The sequence below is a fragment of the Alligator sinensis genome, unplaced genomic scaffold, assembly GCF_000455745.1.
Source record: "Alligator sinensis unplaced genomic scaffold, ASM45574v1 scaffold387_1, whole genome shotgun sequence".
Lineage (NCBI taxonomy): Eukaryota > Metazoa > Chordata > Crocodylia > Alligatoridae > Alligator > Alligator sinensis.
In genome coordinates this window covers 1,193,900-1,211,107 of record NW_005842196.1, presented here as the reverse complement: position 1 = coordinate 1,211,107, position 17,208 = coordinate 1,193,900, and the positions used below count along the sequence as shown (strand labels likewise).

The 17,208-nt window shown below is 46.5% G+C and overlaps 1 protein-coding gene across 2 annotated transcripts; it reads left to right on the top strand.

The window, feature by feature from the left end:
• The first annotated feature begins 81 nt into the window (after positions 1 to 81).
• On the top strand, positions 82 to 9,508 carry TSPAN6 (tetraspanin 6). 2 transcript variants are annotated; one of them, XM_025207459.1, is made up of 7 exons: positions 82 to 233; positions 438 to 512; positions 2,282 to 2,380; positions 3,036 to 3,191; positions 3,864 to 3,947; positions 6,569 to 6,690; positions 8,604 to 9,508. In XM_025207459.1, exons 1-6 carry the CDS (start codon positions 222 to 224, stop codon positions 6,644 to 6,646), a joined length of 504 nt encoding a protein of 167 aa, XP_025063244.1. In that variant the 5' UTR covers positions 82 to 221; the 3' UTR covers positions 6,647 to 6,690; positions 8,604 to 9,508. The 2 variants fall into 2 exon arrangements, with proteins under 2 accessions (XP_025063244.1, XP_025063245.1); XM_025207460.1 differs by lacking the exons at positions 6,569 to 6,690; positions 8,604 to 9,508 and adding an exon at positions 5,116 to 6,561.
• The last annotated feature ends 7,700 nt before the right edge of the window (positions 9,509 to 17,208 follow it).

Below are 17,208 nucleotides of genomic sequence, written 5' to 3'. Positions count from 1 at the left end.
GGGGCCGGGCCGAGGCACTGAGCCCGCGCCCCGCCGCTGCCCAGGTGTCGGGCATCATCTTGCTGGCCGTGGGCGTGTGGGGCAAGGTGAGCCTGGAGGCGTACTTCTCCCTGCTGGACGAGAAGGCCGCCGACGTGCCCTTCGTGCTCGTGGGCACCGGCACCGTCGTCATCCTGCTCGGCACCTTCGGCTGCTTCGCCACCGACCGCGGCAACGTCTGGATGCTGAAGCTGGTAAGCGGGCCCCTGGCCAGGCCCCCAGTCCCCCACCTGCTCGTGGCACTGCCTGCATCCCCCGCCTGCCCCGCGGGCTCCCCTGGCGCAGCATGGCCCAGCAGAGCAGTGCCCATGCGTGTCACCCCTTCCCATCGCTCATGTCCTGTCTGCGGCACGTTGTGCTTTGTGTGTCTCTCTCTTGACATTTTCTCTTGCCCGCAGTATGCCATGTTCCTGTCCCTCATCTTTTTGGTTGTTCTGGTGGCTGCCATTGTGGGATTTGTTTTCAGACACGAGGTGAGTCCTCCTCAGACCCCCCTCCTTTCCTCGTGAGGACAGTGCAGGCAGGGGATCTGGAAGTGGCACAAAGTGTTAGGAAAAAAGGAGAGGGTCCACACTCATCTTTTGTTTCATCTCGCTGTCTCACCCCTTCGTTGTCCTACCTCGTGCCAAAGTTTCCTTCTGCTTTGACTAGTAGTACATGATCTTTGTGGCCGGCAGGCCAGATTCCACAGGCTGGGTCTGGCTGGTGGACCCAGTCCCGTGCCCAGGGTGGGGGCAGCCCAGCCCCTATCTGGCTGTGCGGAGTGGGGTAGCGGCAGCTTGACCCTAGTCCAGCCATGCAGGGAAAGGTGGCTTGGCCCAGCCCCAGCCTGGTCCTGCAGTGGGGGAGAGGGCATGGCCCAACCCAGGTCCATCTGCTGGGAGGGGAGGGTGTATGGCTCGGCTTCAACCCACCATGTGGAGCATGGGGTTTGGGAATTTGGCAGGGGAGAGGGTGGCCATATTAATTGTCACCATTCCTCCACTGCCCAATTTTCTGACTTGCAGGGAGCCCTGCAAGCCAGATGTGATGACTCTGCTGGTCGCATTTGGTCCATGGGCCAGAGGTTGAGCACCCCTGGTTTCAACAGTAGATACCTAGAGCAACATCATTGGTTCTAGTGGAATGGGCTCGGTTTATAATGGCAGTACTGAGAATGGGATCAATTTGGTTTCTGAGTCTAAATTGACACCCTTAGTAAGGATGGTAAGAGAGGTTTTCAGTCACACTGGTCTAGGACCATTACTAAAAAGTTGCGTTGCAAAAGGCTAATCAATTAAGTGGACATGTTTAAGTAAGTCACACAGGTCCAGCGGAGGGGTCCCACACACAAAGTTTCTAATTGGGAGTGAGGACTAAATTCTGATTGTTTTTCTTTTAGGCATATCCCTTCAAAAACAGCTAGTTCTACTCCCTTTCCCTGTATGGCCTTATGTATTTTTTCTTTTGCATGTCTTGGACCTTAAATCAGCTAAGCCTACTCTCATCCTAAAATGTATTATATACGTGACAAATTTGGAACCACCTTTTTAATTGTAATTGCTTGGATGGAAATGGATTGATAGAAACGTTAGCAAAAATACAATTCCTCTAGACTTGAACTCGGTGCTTCTGAAATGCAATCATAATACACTTTACTAAACTAACCACTCTTAACGCCCAGAAGAGTTTAATGTTCATGAAGTAAAAAAGAAAAGTTCATCAGTGTTGAGAGAAAAAATGGATGTAGTGGATGAGATTTTCAAAGGCACCTACTTCCTACACCTAATTAGGCAAGTACCTAATTCCTATTTGTACCTTTATAGTACTTGGAGAAGGTTTTCCACTGATAAGCTAAGAACATTTCCTAGTTCATACTAAAATGAATTGACTTTGTGAAAACGGACATTAAATTGTGACTTTTGATCCTTTATCTAAAATGTGAGGTTAAAAATGTTCCGACCTGTGCCTCTTGCCATAGATAATGCCTCCACACACAGCCATGATTTTTTTTATTGTGATCACTGTGATTATGGTTTCTTCTTTTTTATAGAACCGCTAAGTACCAGTGCTTGGTGCTGCTGGGTGCAGTTCCCTCTGATGTCACCATAGTGGCCAGTCCCTTCTAAATAAGCACATGGATGGTTTTATGTGATTCCTGCTCCACTGTTCCTGCTGGGGCTGATTTTTAAGATAAAGAAGCTCTTGTGGATGGGGACCCACCTGCTGATTTTGAGCCCCATGACCTTATTTTTTTTTGCAGATTAAGAACAGCTTTGCGAGTAACTACATGTTAGCATTGAGAAGCTACAATGCAACAATGGACCAGCGCAGTGAGGCAGTAGATACTGTCCAGAAAACTGTGAGTGCTTCTATTGGGCTTTCCCACCAGTGCTAAAAGGAACCAATGTACTCCATGTTATTGCCTAGAAGACCCTGATATTCATGGAGGGGTAGAAAATGAGACGGGGGCTGCTGGTTTATTTCTTTTATAGCACAAGCATGCCCCATTCTTCTATGAGGTATTAGTAGAGAAAGTTGCATCAAGTTAGCTACTGCAGTTGTCCCATGAAAGGAGGTATGCAGCAGCTTTCCCCTCTGTTACTACAGTGATGCGGGGCTCAGAATATTCAGCAGGAGCATTGCCTTGACTCAGCATTTCCATTTCTTACACATATCAGGAGCATTCATTATGATTTGTAGCACAAAGGGCTGGCTGTGACCTACAACTCTCCCCATAGGGCAGGGATCAAGCAGATGAATGCTTACATGGAAAAACTCTGTACCTGTTCTTCATGCGTATATATTTCTGAGGTACATGAGCTTGAGGGCAAAAAGACCTGGTCTGCACTGTTAAGAAAGGACCTGGCTAATTTCAGAAAGCAATTGGGTTGCTGAAGGGGAAGGTCTTACAATGGGGAAGTCTTTGGGGTGCTGCAGTGATGTATATAGAAGTGGTGTCTCATAGACTATGTACTTACTGTTCTTTATCATTCTGCTTAAATTGATTTTCCCAGTTGCATTGCTGTGGAGTCCAAAACTATTCAGACTGGACAAATACTGCGTACTATACAGAAAAGGGAATCCCTCGGAGCTGCTGCAGACTCCCAGACGACTGTACAGAAGATGATTTGAAAGACCTGGCTAAAGCCAAGACAAAGGTGTATGTTGATGTAAGTAAATCTAAGCGAGAGATCTATCTGTGTATCTTGGCAGCAGGTGTGGGGATTGGAGAGCTGGGGCTGTAATTAAGTGCTTTGCTCTCCCCACCCCAGGGTCAGGTTCTGCAGTGGGAGGAGGAACCTGAAAGGAGAACTTGGGTCCAGGAAGAGTGTTTGGGCCATGGGAAACTTGTAATCAGTAATGGGATGAAGGTCTGAGTTGCCACCAATCATTGAGGGGGAGGGAGAGGTTTGGCAAAACTGCTCCCAGCGTGTCAAGTTCTCTAAGTTCCAGCTACTCTTTGTGCTTGTCTCTGACTGCAGGAAAGCTGTGCTGTAGATATGCCTGGATTACTTTGCCTTTATTATACTGCCTGTCTTGTGTAGAAAAGAAGGGGTTATGAGAGGTGTTCTCATAACATATTCTATACTACTAAATTCTCATGGCACCCCTATGCAGGAACTACAGGAAGGCTAAACAGCTTAATTCACAGGTTTACCCTGACTATGAAGTGGATTCCCTCCTGGGCTCATTGACTGTTCCCTTTGCCTGTGGACTGGTGCTTTCTGGGCTGTGTCCATGGATGGAGAGCATGTCACTTTGTGTTAGGGAGGGTCAGGAATTTTGTGCACGTCCATGCACTAGCTGGAGTTCTTCTCATGTGCTACCATTTTCCATCACAGGGTTGTTTCACTCTGGCAACAACAGTTATGGAGTCTAAAATGGGCATTGTGGCTGGCATCTCCTTTGGCATTGCATGCTTCCAGGTAAAATCTTCCTTACTCCTCTTGTTTGGCCCTTGAGCTCTGAGTTTGGTCTGTGTGTTGTTAATTATATTTAATTGCTTTAAAAGTTTTTAAGCATGTAAAGGAAGAAACAGTGGGACTGCAGATTTTGTTTCTGTGTTACCTAGTCCCCATTGCTGAAAATGGCAGTTAAAATTCCAGCATTATTCCAACAAGTTGGTCTATTAGCAGCTGTTCCCTCTGGAACAACTCACCTCCAAGAGCTGTCCCTGCAGTCAAACCTCGCGCTTGCTCATGCTTTGACTAGCTGCCACAATTATTGCATACAGTGAAAAGACTGGCCCTGCTGTGTCCACTGCCCCATCAGCCCTCATTTCAACTAAATTAAGTCAGCCCTGGTTAACCCTGTTTTGTTTTGTTTTGGTTTTTTTTGCTTTAGCAAAACGCCTTAGCAGTGTTTCTGATGAAACCTGAAGCTTATCCTTTTGGTGAAGGAAGCATCCTGCCTCAAACAACAGTATAGCTAGTGTCTCCTAATCTGATGGGCCTCATCTCAGCACGAAACAGGAGGCCTCTGCCCCTAAGCTCCTTGCTGAAATAGCCTTTGTGTGTGGTGACAGTTGGGACTGGGTGCTCAGAAATGAGTTTTCCTCACAAGTGCTATGATGGGAGCTGGTGCATCCTGAACACTCATGTAGATCTGGCCCTCTAGCTTTTGAAGATTTTCCTCTAATTCTGGGTGCAGCTCACTAGAAAACCTAGCCTTGTGTCTTGCCTAGGCTAAATCTGGAGGGGTGTTTTTAGAGACCATATCATTGGCTGACAGAACTCCCACACTTTTGGTTCTCTTCTGATCAGAATATTGTCCTTTGCTATGCGTTTGGGTTTTTTTCTTCCCTGTCGGTGTAGGGTCTTTCAATCTTGTATTTGTCAGAATAATAGGCCTTCAGTTCTCCTTAAAATATAGTGGGTCCTCATCTTTATCCACAATCACTGATATTGTGATAGCCTGTCCGCATCTATGGATGTGTGATGGGGACATCTGAATGAGTATCTTGATCTTGTATGTTAAATAAGACCTGCTTAGGCTTTGCTGAATTGCTCAAACAGTTTGAGCACCTGAGCCTTCTTGTCACAATTGTTGGATTTGCTGAAATGCCCCACATACTGGGATTTTTGTTTCTGGCAGTTTGTGTTGTTCCAGTGTACCTTGCAGTCAGCTGAGAAGGTGGTGGCAAGGAGATAGAAGCAGATGAAATATGTCTGAGTATGTGACCTTCCTCTTGTTTTGAGGCACTATCCAGTCTGCAGTTCGTGAACCCAGTCTCAGATCCGCATTTTGATTCCAAGTGGCAAACCCCTTGTTTTTTCAAAGTATGTTTGCATTTGAGTAGAGCATGAAGAAAGTGACGTTTGAGACTTCCTTGGTTTCAGGGTTTGTGCATCCCCTTTGTGGCAGAGACCCAGTCCCATGCTGTGAGTGCTGCAGTGCTTGATTTATTTTGAGTTTACTATTTATTGAATCAAATTGCCTCAAGCTGCTGTGTGAAGCACAGTGGTACCATCCAGACTGACTGAAAGTTTAATACGTGATGGCATAAGACTCAGTGGTACGCTAATGAGAGAAGTTTCTGCCAGGTTATTTTAATCTGATATTAGTATGCCACTCTGCTTTACCCTGTCACAAATATTTTAAGTACTGAAAGAGCCTGGTGCCATGGGCACTCTTATTGGAACTGCTGTGTTGGCAGATTATCATAGCTGCATTTAGGGGTCAGTGTCCTATGGAAGGAGATATTCTGTCCCTTCTAGCTCCTATCTGCTTCCTAGCTCCTTCCTGGTATGTACAAGTTGTGCTGAGCTGATTTATGGCTTCTGAATTCATGCTTAAAAAGGGGTAGGTACAGATTGACTTCTGAATAAACAGTGAGCCCATGTGCTTTCAATCAGTTTTATTACAATAGGGGAATTTGAGCAGTTGCTGTTATCATTCAGGAACGAGTCATGTTTTCAAGTTTCAAACAATGAATTGTTGGTGTCATTCTGTTTTCAAATGAGTTTTCCTGCATCAGAAACAAAAGGGGCCAGTGCTGCAAACATACTTTTAACTGTACTTACTTCCTTGTGAGAGTAAAGCTGTATACACAGGTGTTTGCAGGATCAGGTCCTAAATGTCTTTATAGTACAGAAAACTCAGGTCTGGTGCCTGTGTTGCAGTAACAACTGATACATCTTCCAGATGTTGCTGAAATAAAAACTATCAGCCCACCGCCAACCTTGCTTCCATCATTGTTTTTGAAATGGGAGAGGCAGTTGCTGTTTTCTAGAGGTGGGGTAATTGGCTGTGATGCTCCATATGTCCATATATGGTAATTTCACAGAAATTTATAACAGTAGAAGGTTCATTAAGCAAAATCTAACAAGAAGGAACATTGAACCAAGACCCTTCCACTTGCAGTTTTTATTAATTCTGATGATGGGTCAAGGAAGCCATATTTCAGTTTGGTAAAATGTCCTTATCCAAGGGTTCACTTGTACAAAACCAAAGCAGAAGCTCCCAGTGCTCAAGATTTCAGTCACCTGCTGTGGGGGTAGAGGGGTCCAGGCACATACTGTCCAGTTTTGACCCTATTTCTACTTAGTTCTGTTGTCCTGTTCCAGTTGGTTGGGATTTTTCTTGCCTGCTGCCTTTCCCGGTACATCACAAACAATCAGTATGAGATGGTGTAACCAGCTGGCCTGCAGCCTTGCACCTCTGACCAAGGTAGGTTTCTTTGCAGCGCAAGCTGTTCGCACCAGTATGGCAGTGCATTTGTGAACTTGGGGTATGGGAGCTTCTAGGCCTGTGTGCATATGTGTAGGGGCGGCATGAGTGCAGGGGCTGCTCAGAGCTGTATGATTCTTTCAGAGAGCAGAGCAGACCACTTATTATAAGCAAGTTCTTCAACTTTTAAGATGTTTTAAAGGGAAGTAGAAATCCTTGATCTAGCTAGAGAGACAGGAGCTGTGGAGTCTGTCCCATATGTGCCAGCTTGGGCATCTTGGTACTTAACTGTGCTGCAGCCTGTTCCCTTGATTCTTCTGCCTGTCCTCCTCAGACGTCAACTCTATCAGCACAGCATGTTCCTAACCCGGGGGTGGGCAATTATTTCAGGCGGAGGGCCAGATAGTGAGTTTTGGCAAGCCATTGAGGGCCGCATGACAGCTGTGTCATTAAAATATACATTTTCTAAAATTTAGGGGCCCCGCGGGCTGAATAGAATGGGCTGGTGGGCCACATTTAGCCCGCGGGCTGCATTTTGCCCACCCCTGTCCTAACCTGTGCCATTCCCTGCTCCTGCAGTACTAGTTCCTATGCAGTGCCCCTGTTGTTTTTGACTGGCTCTCCTCCTCTTGCCCATCATGTTTGCTCTGCTTTTGGACCTCAGTCTAACCCAGGAGTGGGCAAAATAGGGCCTGAGCACCATATCCAGCCTGCTAAGTGATTCTGTCTGGCCCGTATTGGGTCCTTCTGCCCTGCCCAGCCCAGGCACTGGGGACAGCCCAGACGATATTACATGCAACTCGTTTCACTGCCCATGGGCACGGAGCTGCCACCTGGTGTGGAGCACAGCCCACCCCATCCCCACATGCAGCACTTGGTTACATTGGGAACTCTAGTCCACAGGACTGGGCAGCACCGCAGTGGGGTGGAGGTGCCATGGCAGCCAGACTCAGCTTCCCAGTAGCCCCTGTGGTGGCAGTTCTCCCTGCCTTCATGCTTCCAGCTGCTGCTGGAAGTGGTTATATGACCACTGCTGGCACTGGCCCCCCTCACCAGTAACCCCTGCCTGTCTGCCCCACACCCACCACTGGGGGTGGCAGACAAAGTGGGTGGCCAGGGTCTCCATGGAGGCTGGCCCAGGACCCCCATGGGCAGGGCATGCTCAGCTGGGTGGATGAGATGTGGCCGTGGGCAGGTGGGGAGTGGTGTCTGGGAGCAGGATGGGTGGCTGGGGCTAGGATTGTGAGGTGATGACAGCATGGGACTAGGGGGCAGAGCTGTGATCTGCTCCCTGCATGTCCCTGACGGGCGCCAGTTCTGTAGGCAGGCATGCGTTGCAGGGATGTGCAGGGAGTGGATCGCAGCTGTACCCCGCACCCCAGCCCCACACTGTCACTACGCCATGATCCTGGCTACTTCCACCTGCCTTACTCCAGGATGTTGCTCCCCATCCACCTGCAGCTCCATCCCATCTGCCTGGCCAAGCTTGCCCTTCCCATGGGGGTCCTGGGACAGTTTCCATGGAGATACCCTCCATCCATTCCATCTGGCGCCCCCCACAGTGAGTGTAGGGCAGATGGACCCAGGGCCAGATAGGATCCAATGGCATCTCCCCAGCCCCTTTTCCCCCACCCCCTTCACCACACTGGGTGGTGTAAACAGCTCACTAAAACTCCTTAAGTGGCCCTCCACCCCAAATAATTGCTACCCCTGGTCTTACCTGTGGTCCCCTAGTGGATCCAATATTGGGCCTTGTCAAGATAGACGTGATCATGCTGTATGATGGCATGTATCTGCTGTGGAGTTAGATGAGATCTACCAAATTGCTTCCACTCTGTGATTTAAAGATGTAGGAATCCTGGTCTCTAGAGCAGGGAGACTTATTCATTAACCCTTTTCTTTCTGAATTTTAGAAAACTTCTGATCTTCCCTTTTGGCAGAGCACTTCACAACCTCCAGCCTGCTGGAATCATGCCTTTCCCGTCTGCTGGAATCATGTTTGAACTGTCTGATCTTCTCAGCTGGCTCATGGAAACAAGTGTAACAGCTGTTCTATTGTACTTGGGGAATTGTTGAAACACTACTCTGATGTAACACTGAATGGGATAACTCATGTAGCTGAGGTTGTTAAAACTACTGCATTCCTTCAAGCTGCCACAACCCTCAACTCCCTTCTCTAGCACAGAAAGCTCATGTGCCACATTGAAGGAGCCTACAGTGACACTACTCTCATTTCTTACTTGTACTTTGTTAGTTTCTTAGAACGGTGGCTCCTTGGAACTGTCATACTCCACAGAAAATTCATCCTTGGAGTTGCATCTCTTGCATTGGAAAGATAGCACTCTTTTCCTTCCTTCTTCTCTACTGTTGGCTATTTAAATCATTGTACAACTGACTTACTGTCCCATTGGAATTTCTCACTGTTGCAGCTCTTAAATGCTGGGGAGAGCTGTTGTCTATTGCAATAGATCTGATGGGACACACTGCCTTGCCTACCGAAAGCCCTGTGCTTAAAAGGGTCTTGGTTTCTTTCCAGGGTCTTTCTTTCCCCAGCTGGGGTTTTCATATAACTCTTTTTAATAAATGTATTTTTTAAGGTGTCTAGTTCCTCTCTCCTAATCAGGCTGTAGTATAGTAAATTGTAGCATGAGACTCAGTGGTGTAGTTCTCAGTACCTTTTAGTCTCTGTAGCAATCTCTCCACCAAGTTGGGTGTGACTTGATCATCAGTATTATGTGCTGCTTTGACTTGTTTGTGTATTAAAGAGAAATCCTCTTGTCTTGAAACACAATAAATATAAAAATATTTTACTTTAAAATATTAACTTGGTTTAATTTTATCTCTTTGGAAATTCCACTGGGATGATTTCAATGGAGGAATATGAGCAATAAAGAAATCTGCCTCAGGTAATTCATCTGTCTACAGCTAGCCAATAACCCTTGGAACCACAACAACCTTGTTGTTGCATTTTCAATTATGAAAGATATTTATGTCCATTCCCTTCCCCCCCCCCCCTTCTAAAAATTGTTGTATAAGACTGTTGATGCATTCTACCCCAGGAGCTGGCAGACTTTGTGCTGGGTAAATCTTATGCAGGATAGAGTTCAGTCCTTGTGTAAACTTACATCTCCTCCACTCTGCTTTATGTTTTGTGGCTAATCAGTAACATGCTTTGGGATTATTCAGAGCAACTGTAAGAGGCTGCTGCATAAAATGCCTCCTGGGACAGGGAGAGGGATTTGCTCACAGTCATTCAGTTTTTCAACTTGGGACAGTTTCATCATCAGCCCTCAGCTTTTCTGCATTGGGGCTTAGGATGTAGTGGGCCCAGCAAGTTCCTTCACCTGAGTTTGGTGGGTTTCTCAGGATAATCCTATCCACCACATTTGATATTTAATCCTCAGGAACCATCTGAGAGATGGGGATGCTGGCAGAGATGCGCACACAGTCTGCCAATCTCCACAGCTGCTGTTACTGCTGTCAAGGAGGAGCAATTAGAAAAGGACAGCTGAGCTATTAGACAATAACAGAGAGCCCAGCCCTCATTGGCAAGAAGACTCTTTGCTCCTCATTAATTCTGTCCTGTTGCCAAAACTAATGGTGCTGGGGGGCAACCTGTCTTGGCCCCAAAACCTGATGGGTGGAGCATAACTGCACAAACCGCAGCTTCAGAGCTCAAGTGAATTGGTTTTGGCAGGGGTGTCCTATTTATCCAGCCCCAGAGGTTGGAGGAGTGGCATGGGGCTGGTTCATGGACCGGATCCAGAAAACAAGGCCATGTAGTAGTCTAGCCCACAGGACTGTAATTTGGCATCTGCAGCACTGATTCCTGCAGCTTTCTGCTACCAAATTTCTGGCTCTGTGGGCAGCCCCATAAACAATATGATGCAGCTCTGCGCCCTGAATTCAGCCCACAGGGCTCCCTGTAAGTCTGGAAATCTCGTGCCTGGACAAGTGATGGCAATTTATTTGCTGTGCCACCAAATTTCTGGACCTGTGGGGAGCCCTACAAATTAGATAATGCATGTATTTTGGGTGCTCCTGCTTGGGTACTTATGCTTTGGTGTCATTGCTGACTGAAACTTGAAGGGAAATCCCAAGAAACTTCTGTAAATGAGCCCTTGTTAGCTTTTGGCTGGTTCCATTACAAATTTTTCAGGATTTTCGGGGTAAGGCCCAAGCACATTAGATCATTAAAACAACAATATGGATGTCGGCCAATTCTAGCTAGTGTGCAGACAGGGACTGGCTAAAACGAAATGGTGGTATAGGGTCGTGTTCAATTAAACCTCTCTCAGTTGTAAAGCCAGTGCAGAGAAACATGTGCCTGATGGAATAATCTTTTGGCTGGCTTGTGTTGCTCGTGTCAGCCAACAATCACTGGGCTCACTTGGTTTGGCTCTAGTTTAGTGGTTCACTTGCAAATTAGTTTCTGTTAGTCCCTTTTGGGGCTCTATGTAAAGTACTGCATGCTTCCATTTATGGCCTTGGTACTAATCACTTCATGATGCCTTCTGCCATTGATGCTCCTACAGATTCACCTGCACTGTGATCTGATGGCTGGTTAGTTGCTTACCCAAAATAAGCACATCATCCTTAGATCAGTTCCAAGTGTCCATGCTGTTACACTGCTGCACCTGTGGGCAGTCTTGGTAGAGCCTGCATGGATGGCCTGAGGCGGGAGACTATCCTGCTCTGACTATGGGTTGGTCCCTTAAAGCTGGTGTTACAGCAGGTAGGTATGTGGCTTTGCATTAGTGCTACCCACATACTATAGACATGCTTTGCATGCAGGCTATACACATGGTTGTGGAAAGTCCCTGAATTAACAACAGGATTTTAAATAGGGAAGAAACTCAGCTGAGCCTCTGATGTGATCAGCATCCAACTCTCTTCAGTGTGGTGAAAAAGCAATGCTTAAAAACACCTTCCCACCCACTCTTATGCTCCCTGGGTCCAGTTGCATTGGGAAGAGCATGGGCAAAGCCTTCAGCTAGGGGTTTTGCCCCATCAAGAATTGGTCCTAAGGTACTGTTGGGGCTCTGTCATTGGATCTTGATGATTTCCCCTCTTGCTGGCCTGCTGCCTGTGACTGGTCTTGCTATGAAGTGGGTTTTTCCTGGCTCACTCATCCCATGTGCCTCGAGGTATACTACAAGTCTGCAGTGTGCAGGGGTTATGGCAGCCATGACTAGATGGAGTTGCTGTGCGTTCCTGCATGCTCTGGGAACCTAGGGGAGTTGTAGGAGACCAGTAGGAATCGAAGGCTGCTGGTGAAAGACTACTGTAATTTGTATTGCAGGTGAGGGGTTATGTTATTGTCTTTCTTGGAGGACTTTAAAATGAAGGATCCTGCAGCCCACTCCATTGTGTGTATTGCATGCTGTTCCATTTTCCTGAGTGTACATAAACCAGAGTCCTGAGTGCTCCCCTCCTGCTGCCACATCTTACCCTGCACACTTTGCTCTTTCCAGTGTGGCAGCAGAAGTAATTTAAACAAGCAAAGGCAGCATGAACAAGAGCAGGAGCAAATCCCAGAGCTCTTACTCCCACATCCCTCCCACTCCTATCCTTGGTGGCCTCTGAATCAGGCTTTCCTTTGCTGTCTTGTTACATGGTATAATTATCTTTGATGTTGTGTTGTATACAAGCCTGTTTGCTTCAATGCAATATTTATGGAGTGTGAAAGGTAAGAGCACAAATCCTGTTTGTAAAATAGTTGCAGCTCCAGTTGCTGGCCAGCAGAGGGCAGCCCAGGGAGCATATTGATTTCAGAGCATATATAGCACCAAACTTTGCCAGGCTGTCTTAATTCTATCTAAATCTAATCCAGCCTGCCTGGGTCCTGAGGATTTGCTAATGCTAGGCACTGGTCTGATTCTGGAGTGTTGGATATGCTATACACAGTCTGATCATTAAAAAGTGTACTAGAAATGGGCCTTCTAGTGGGACCACTGACTTCACTGGTGTAATAAATTGTATTGTGATAGCTCCTAAGAATTCTGGTCATGGTCCAGGAGCTGACTGCACCGTGTGCTGTGCAAATCCAAAGCAAAGAGATCATCCCTGCCCTGGGAATTCACAGTCTAATAAGGGGCAGTATTTTAAATGCAGTTTGTTGTGTTCTCATGTTAATTGTGAAAATGCATTGCTGACGCAATGGATTTACTTAATGGAGAAATGGCCAAATGAAGGGTATTGTAAAGTGTGTGTGTGTGGTGCTTTTCATTCAAGGACCTCCAGGGACGTTTTATGAGGGTGATTATTATCCTCATTTTACAGTTGGGGAAACTGAGTCAGAAGAAGTCTGAAGTCTTTTATCCAAAGTTGTATAATGAGCGAAGTTTGGACCATCTGGAGGCTCATCCCCATGATAACAGCTCCTTAGGGGATTAGTGGCCCTTATCATGCTCTGATCTCTGCTTGGGGCCTTTTTGACCTCTGCCACTCCCTGGCATTGAAAGGCTTAGAAGGGTCTGCCTCCCACTCCTGTGTTGCACCAAGGCTTAAGTTGTGCCAAGTATCTGCTAAGTATTCAATGGATTTTAAGTGTAGTGTCACATCTTACAATCGTGTTGGGAAAGATTGTGTCATTGCACTGGATTATTAATGTGAGTGCACCAGTGAGGCCATATATTATTGCTCATCCCTTTTGCATTTGTAGTACTGGTGAACCTTTGATGATGTTTGCGTGCTACTTTCAGAGTTTAACTCTTTGATATTTACTTTCCTTGGGATTTTGAGCAGTGAGTAGTTTCCTTTGATGGAAACACTGGTCTGATGCCAGAACAAAGTCTAATAAATAGAATTTTAAAAAAAGGAATGAAGAAATTCTGCTTCGGGGTATAAAAGGATCCGCATGTTTCCTGACACTAACAATGTAACCGGACTGGATATGCCTCATTAAGATTTAAGCTTCAGATGGTAGGAGCCAAAGTGGCAATTCTGTATCCAGCCAGGCAGAGCTCTGGGGTAGATTTGCTTTTGGAACTGGATAAATGAGTAGAGATTGACGCTGGCACAGGAAAACAGCTTATTCCTTGGACTCTAGAAGCTATAATTACAAATGGGTCTTGCAAATGGGTTGCGATTCCTCTGGAATTATAAGGAAAGGTGGGGATTTTTATTTTGTGTATGCATTAGTAAAGCATTCAAGAAAAGTGCTCACTGAATCCAAGAGAGGGGCAGACTGATAACAGTTCAATCTCTTCATTTCTCTTGGGGCTGGCCAAGGATGTTATCTTAAAGATACAGCAGAATCCCAGCAATGTAGATCTAAACATTCGGAAGCGCGTTTGAACTACTTCTCTGGACTATTGACAGTTTCTCACCACCACCTGGAAGTTATGTTGTAGCAAATTCAGTAGCTGTTATCAAAGAGAATAATGATAAAGGTTCTACTTCAAGGTTTTATATCAAGAAGACCACACATGGGAAAGCAGACACACATTTCTCCTGAACAGCACGCATCACGGGATGTTTGCCTTTTGTCATGTACCATTCAGTAGCCAATGCACTCCTCCCGTTTCTAAGACAAATGCTTTAAAGGGTGAAAAAGAAGGGACTTTGATCATTAGCCCATAACATGGTTACATGCTGAATGTATCATTTGTCTCTGACTGGTAATGATGGACTGAAAGTGTCTTTGCAACTGGTAGACAAAAAATTGTCCATGGTGTTTTTTGTCCTGTTTTTCTGAATGTTGTAGGTGGAGCATTCAAGTCGTTCAACAATGACTCCGTTGAAGAGACATGCTCTTGGGAAACCAGCACACTGAACTGCAGCTCTGGAGCCTTACCTCTGCCCCCAAAGCCTGCTCTCTCACCATAAGCAAGTTGCATCATCACCTTGTGCCTCATTTTCCTCTCTGTCACATGGGTAAACCAGGACTTTTCTTCTTCCTGAGCTATAGGGCTGTTTAAGACAGGCTTGTCCAACATCCCGCCAAGCCATTTTCTGAGGCCCGAGGTGCTGCAACGGGAAATGAAAGTAAACACTGTTTATATTCATTCCCACCCCTTGTCCCTCCTCCAGCCCCTCAGCAGCTTCCTAATGGCTGCTGAAGGGCTGGGGAAGGGACAAGGTTTCCACACACACTGCATCAGCTTGATGTTGTTGCCCAAATGGCTAGTTTCGTGCCCCTGGAGGCTTGCCCAATTTTACCTCAAGGAGAGAGTCACACACAGGGTGGGTCCATCCTGAGTTTATTGTTAGGCCTCATGCATCTTGCACAAGGGAGCATGAGGGACTCATACGGTTATTACTTAAGTGCTATTACCAAATCATGGGGCCCAGATCATAATGTATTTTTACCATAACTCCCCCCTCAAGATGCTTTCTAACTCTATTTTTAATAATTGTCAGCGATGGCTAGTTTTTGGTAATGCACAAGCATTTCGCGGTTGACGACTGACTGAACAGTTTGTCTCAGGAGAGCCATGATGCAGGGTATCATGCAGGGAAGCAAACAAAGTGTTGTCATTAGTAAGCAAAAGGCCAGCAACGCACCCCTTAGCCACCCAAACTGAGGAAGCCAGGATGTAAGCCAATCAAAGCTCTACCCGTTCCATGTTTGGACAGGGACATGGGCTACTTTTTCCATGTCGTCCGCTAGATTTTTTATCAATTCACCGTTATCATCGATTTCAACACAACAATTAGACAAATTTAACTTCTTACACACTCCACCTTCACTAGCAAGTAGGTAGTCAAGAGCTAACCGGTTTTGCAGTACCGTAGTGCATAGCTGGGTCAACTGATTCCCGATTAGACGTAGGGCTGCGGCAGTTTTGTTGGTAACTATCTCTACTACAGCCTGAAGTCTAATAATGTGGTTGGTTAGGTAGGTGGGCTCCCTTCCAACCACGTTTGGCTCCTAAGTAGCTGGCCCATAGTACTGAACGATCCTTTCCGCTGGCCACTCATCAGTACCCCATCGTTGGCCTCCCCCTGCGGCTATTTTCTCGAAGGAACTGTCAGTGCTGCGTTTGGTGCGATAAGCCCCGGGGTGCGATGTCCGAATATCAGGAAGTGTGGGTTGGGTTATCCAAACACCAGGGATCAAAGCTCCTAGGTAACAAGTTCCTGTCCACTTGGGGGGAAGCTGTCTATATGCCCATCGCCCACAAATCCACCATAACCCACAGGTTTCATTTGTGATAGTTGAACGAGAGAACATCAAAGTCAGAGTTAGTGAACCCCTCCTTGTGGCACTTATTCCCCCCGTGGCAGTATTTTGGTGGGTGCAATTTTGACCCCAAACTGAAACTCGTTCTTTCTCCAATAGGCAGCCACAAGATTCAGACGTGTCATATGAGGTATTTGCACATATCCATGCGCCCGCTTTAGATTTAGAGATCCATGTCTCTTGGCACCTTGATTGTCCTACTCTAAATCCTCCTCCCTGTTGGGATACACAAATAGAGCCTTTAATTCTTACCACCATAACTCTTCCGGAACCAGTGTATCGGAAGGAGAAATTAAAATTTCGACTGAAGCCCCAATCCGAGATTATACCTGTCCTGTTAAGGGGGATGGGCAGGAAAGGGACCCTTCATCACTAGAAACAGGGGTGAGTGCACATAAAAGGCAACTATGATCGGTTAGTGCTCGGGCAGAATCCCTGAGAAGGGCTACCCATGAATTCCCCACCCGTGGGTCAGGAGGGGTGAGGGGTTGGAGAGCTGAAGGCCAATCTTTGAGGATCGTGGACCAGAGTCCATCTTGGGCACCAGGATGCAGCTTCATACAAGCCGTGGTTATACCTGGTCTTTTACCCGTAGTAACATTCTGTTCTATGGTGAGTAGCTGAAAAGGGCAGCAGGAGGAATTAGGATGCAGGTGGATCTTAACTATAGTAGGCCTGGAAGCGTTGTAGTTACGCACGGTAAGGGTTCCAGTATAAGTATCATTAGTACATATACAACAACCAGACGTGGGACTAGAGATGGGTCTTGAACTACCTAAAAAGGGCAAAAGCCAAAAGAAATAGATTAAGGTCTGCATTTTTGGAGGCGTAACTTCAGATCTCCTATGGGTTCACTGGTCCACTTGTCGGCTTCTTAAAACAGACTGCAAGGCAATAACATGTTTCTAGATTTCAGATTTGCCCAGTTCCATAGTAACCGGTTCTCTCCATCCTGCTGGTAAGACTCTGGGAGGCATACCAAACATTAATTTAAAAGGTGACAATTTAATCCCTGTACGTGGTGTGCTACGAATATGAGTTAAAGCTAGTGGGAGCGCCTGTGGCCATTTTAAGTGAGCCTCGATACAGATTTTTGTTAACATGGCCTTCAGCGTTCTATTCATGCGCTCCACCTGGCCTGAACTCTGGGGTCTCCATGGAGCATGGAGCTTCCATTTGATATTTAAAGCTTTGGACACTTCCTGTACTATTTTCCCCACAAAATGACTACCTTGATCTGACTCAATAGACTCAGGCAATAGAAATCTGGGTATTATCTCACGGAGTAGCACCCGTACCACTGTGGATGCAGTAGCTGTTCTCGTGGGGTA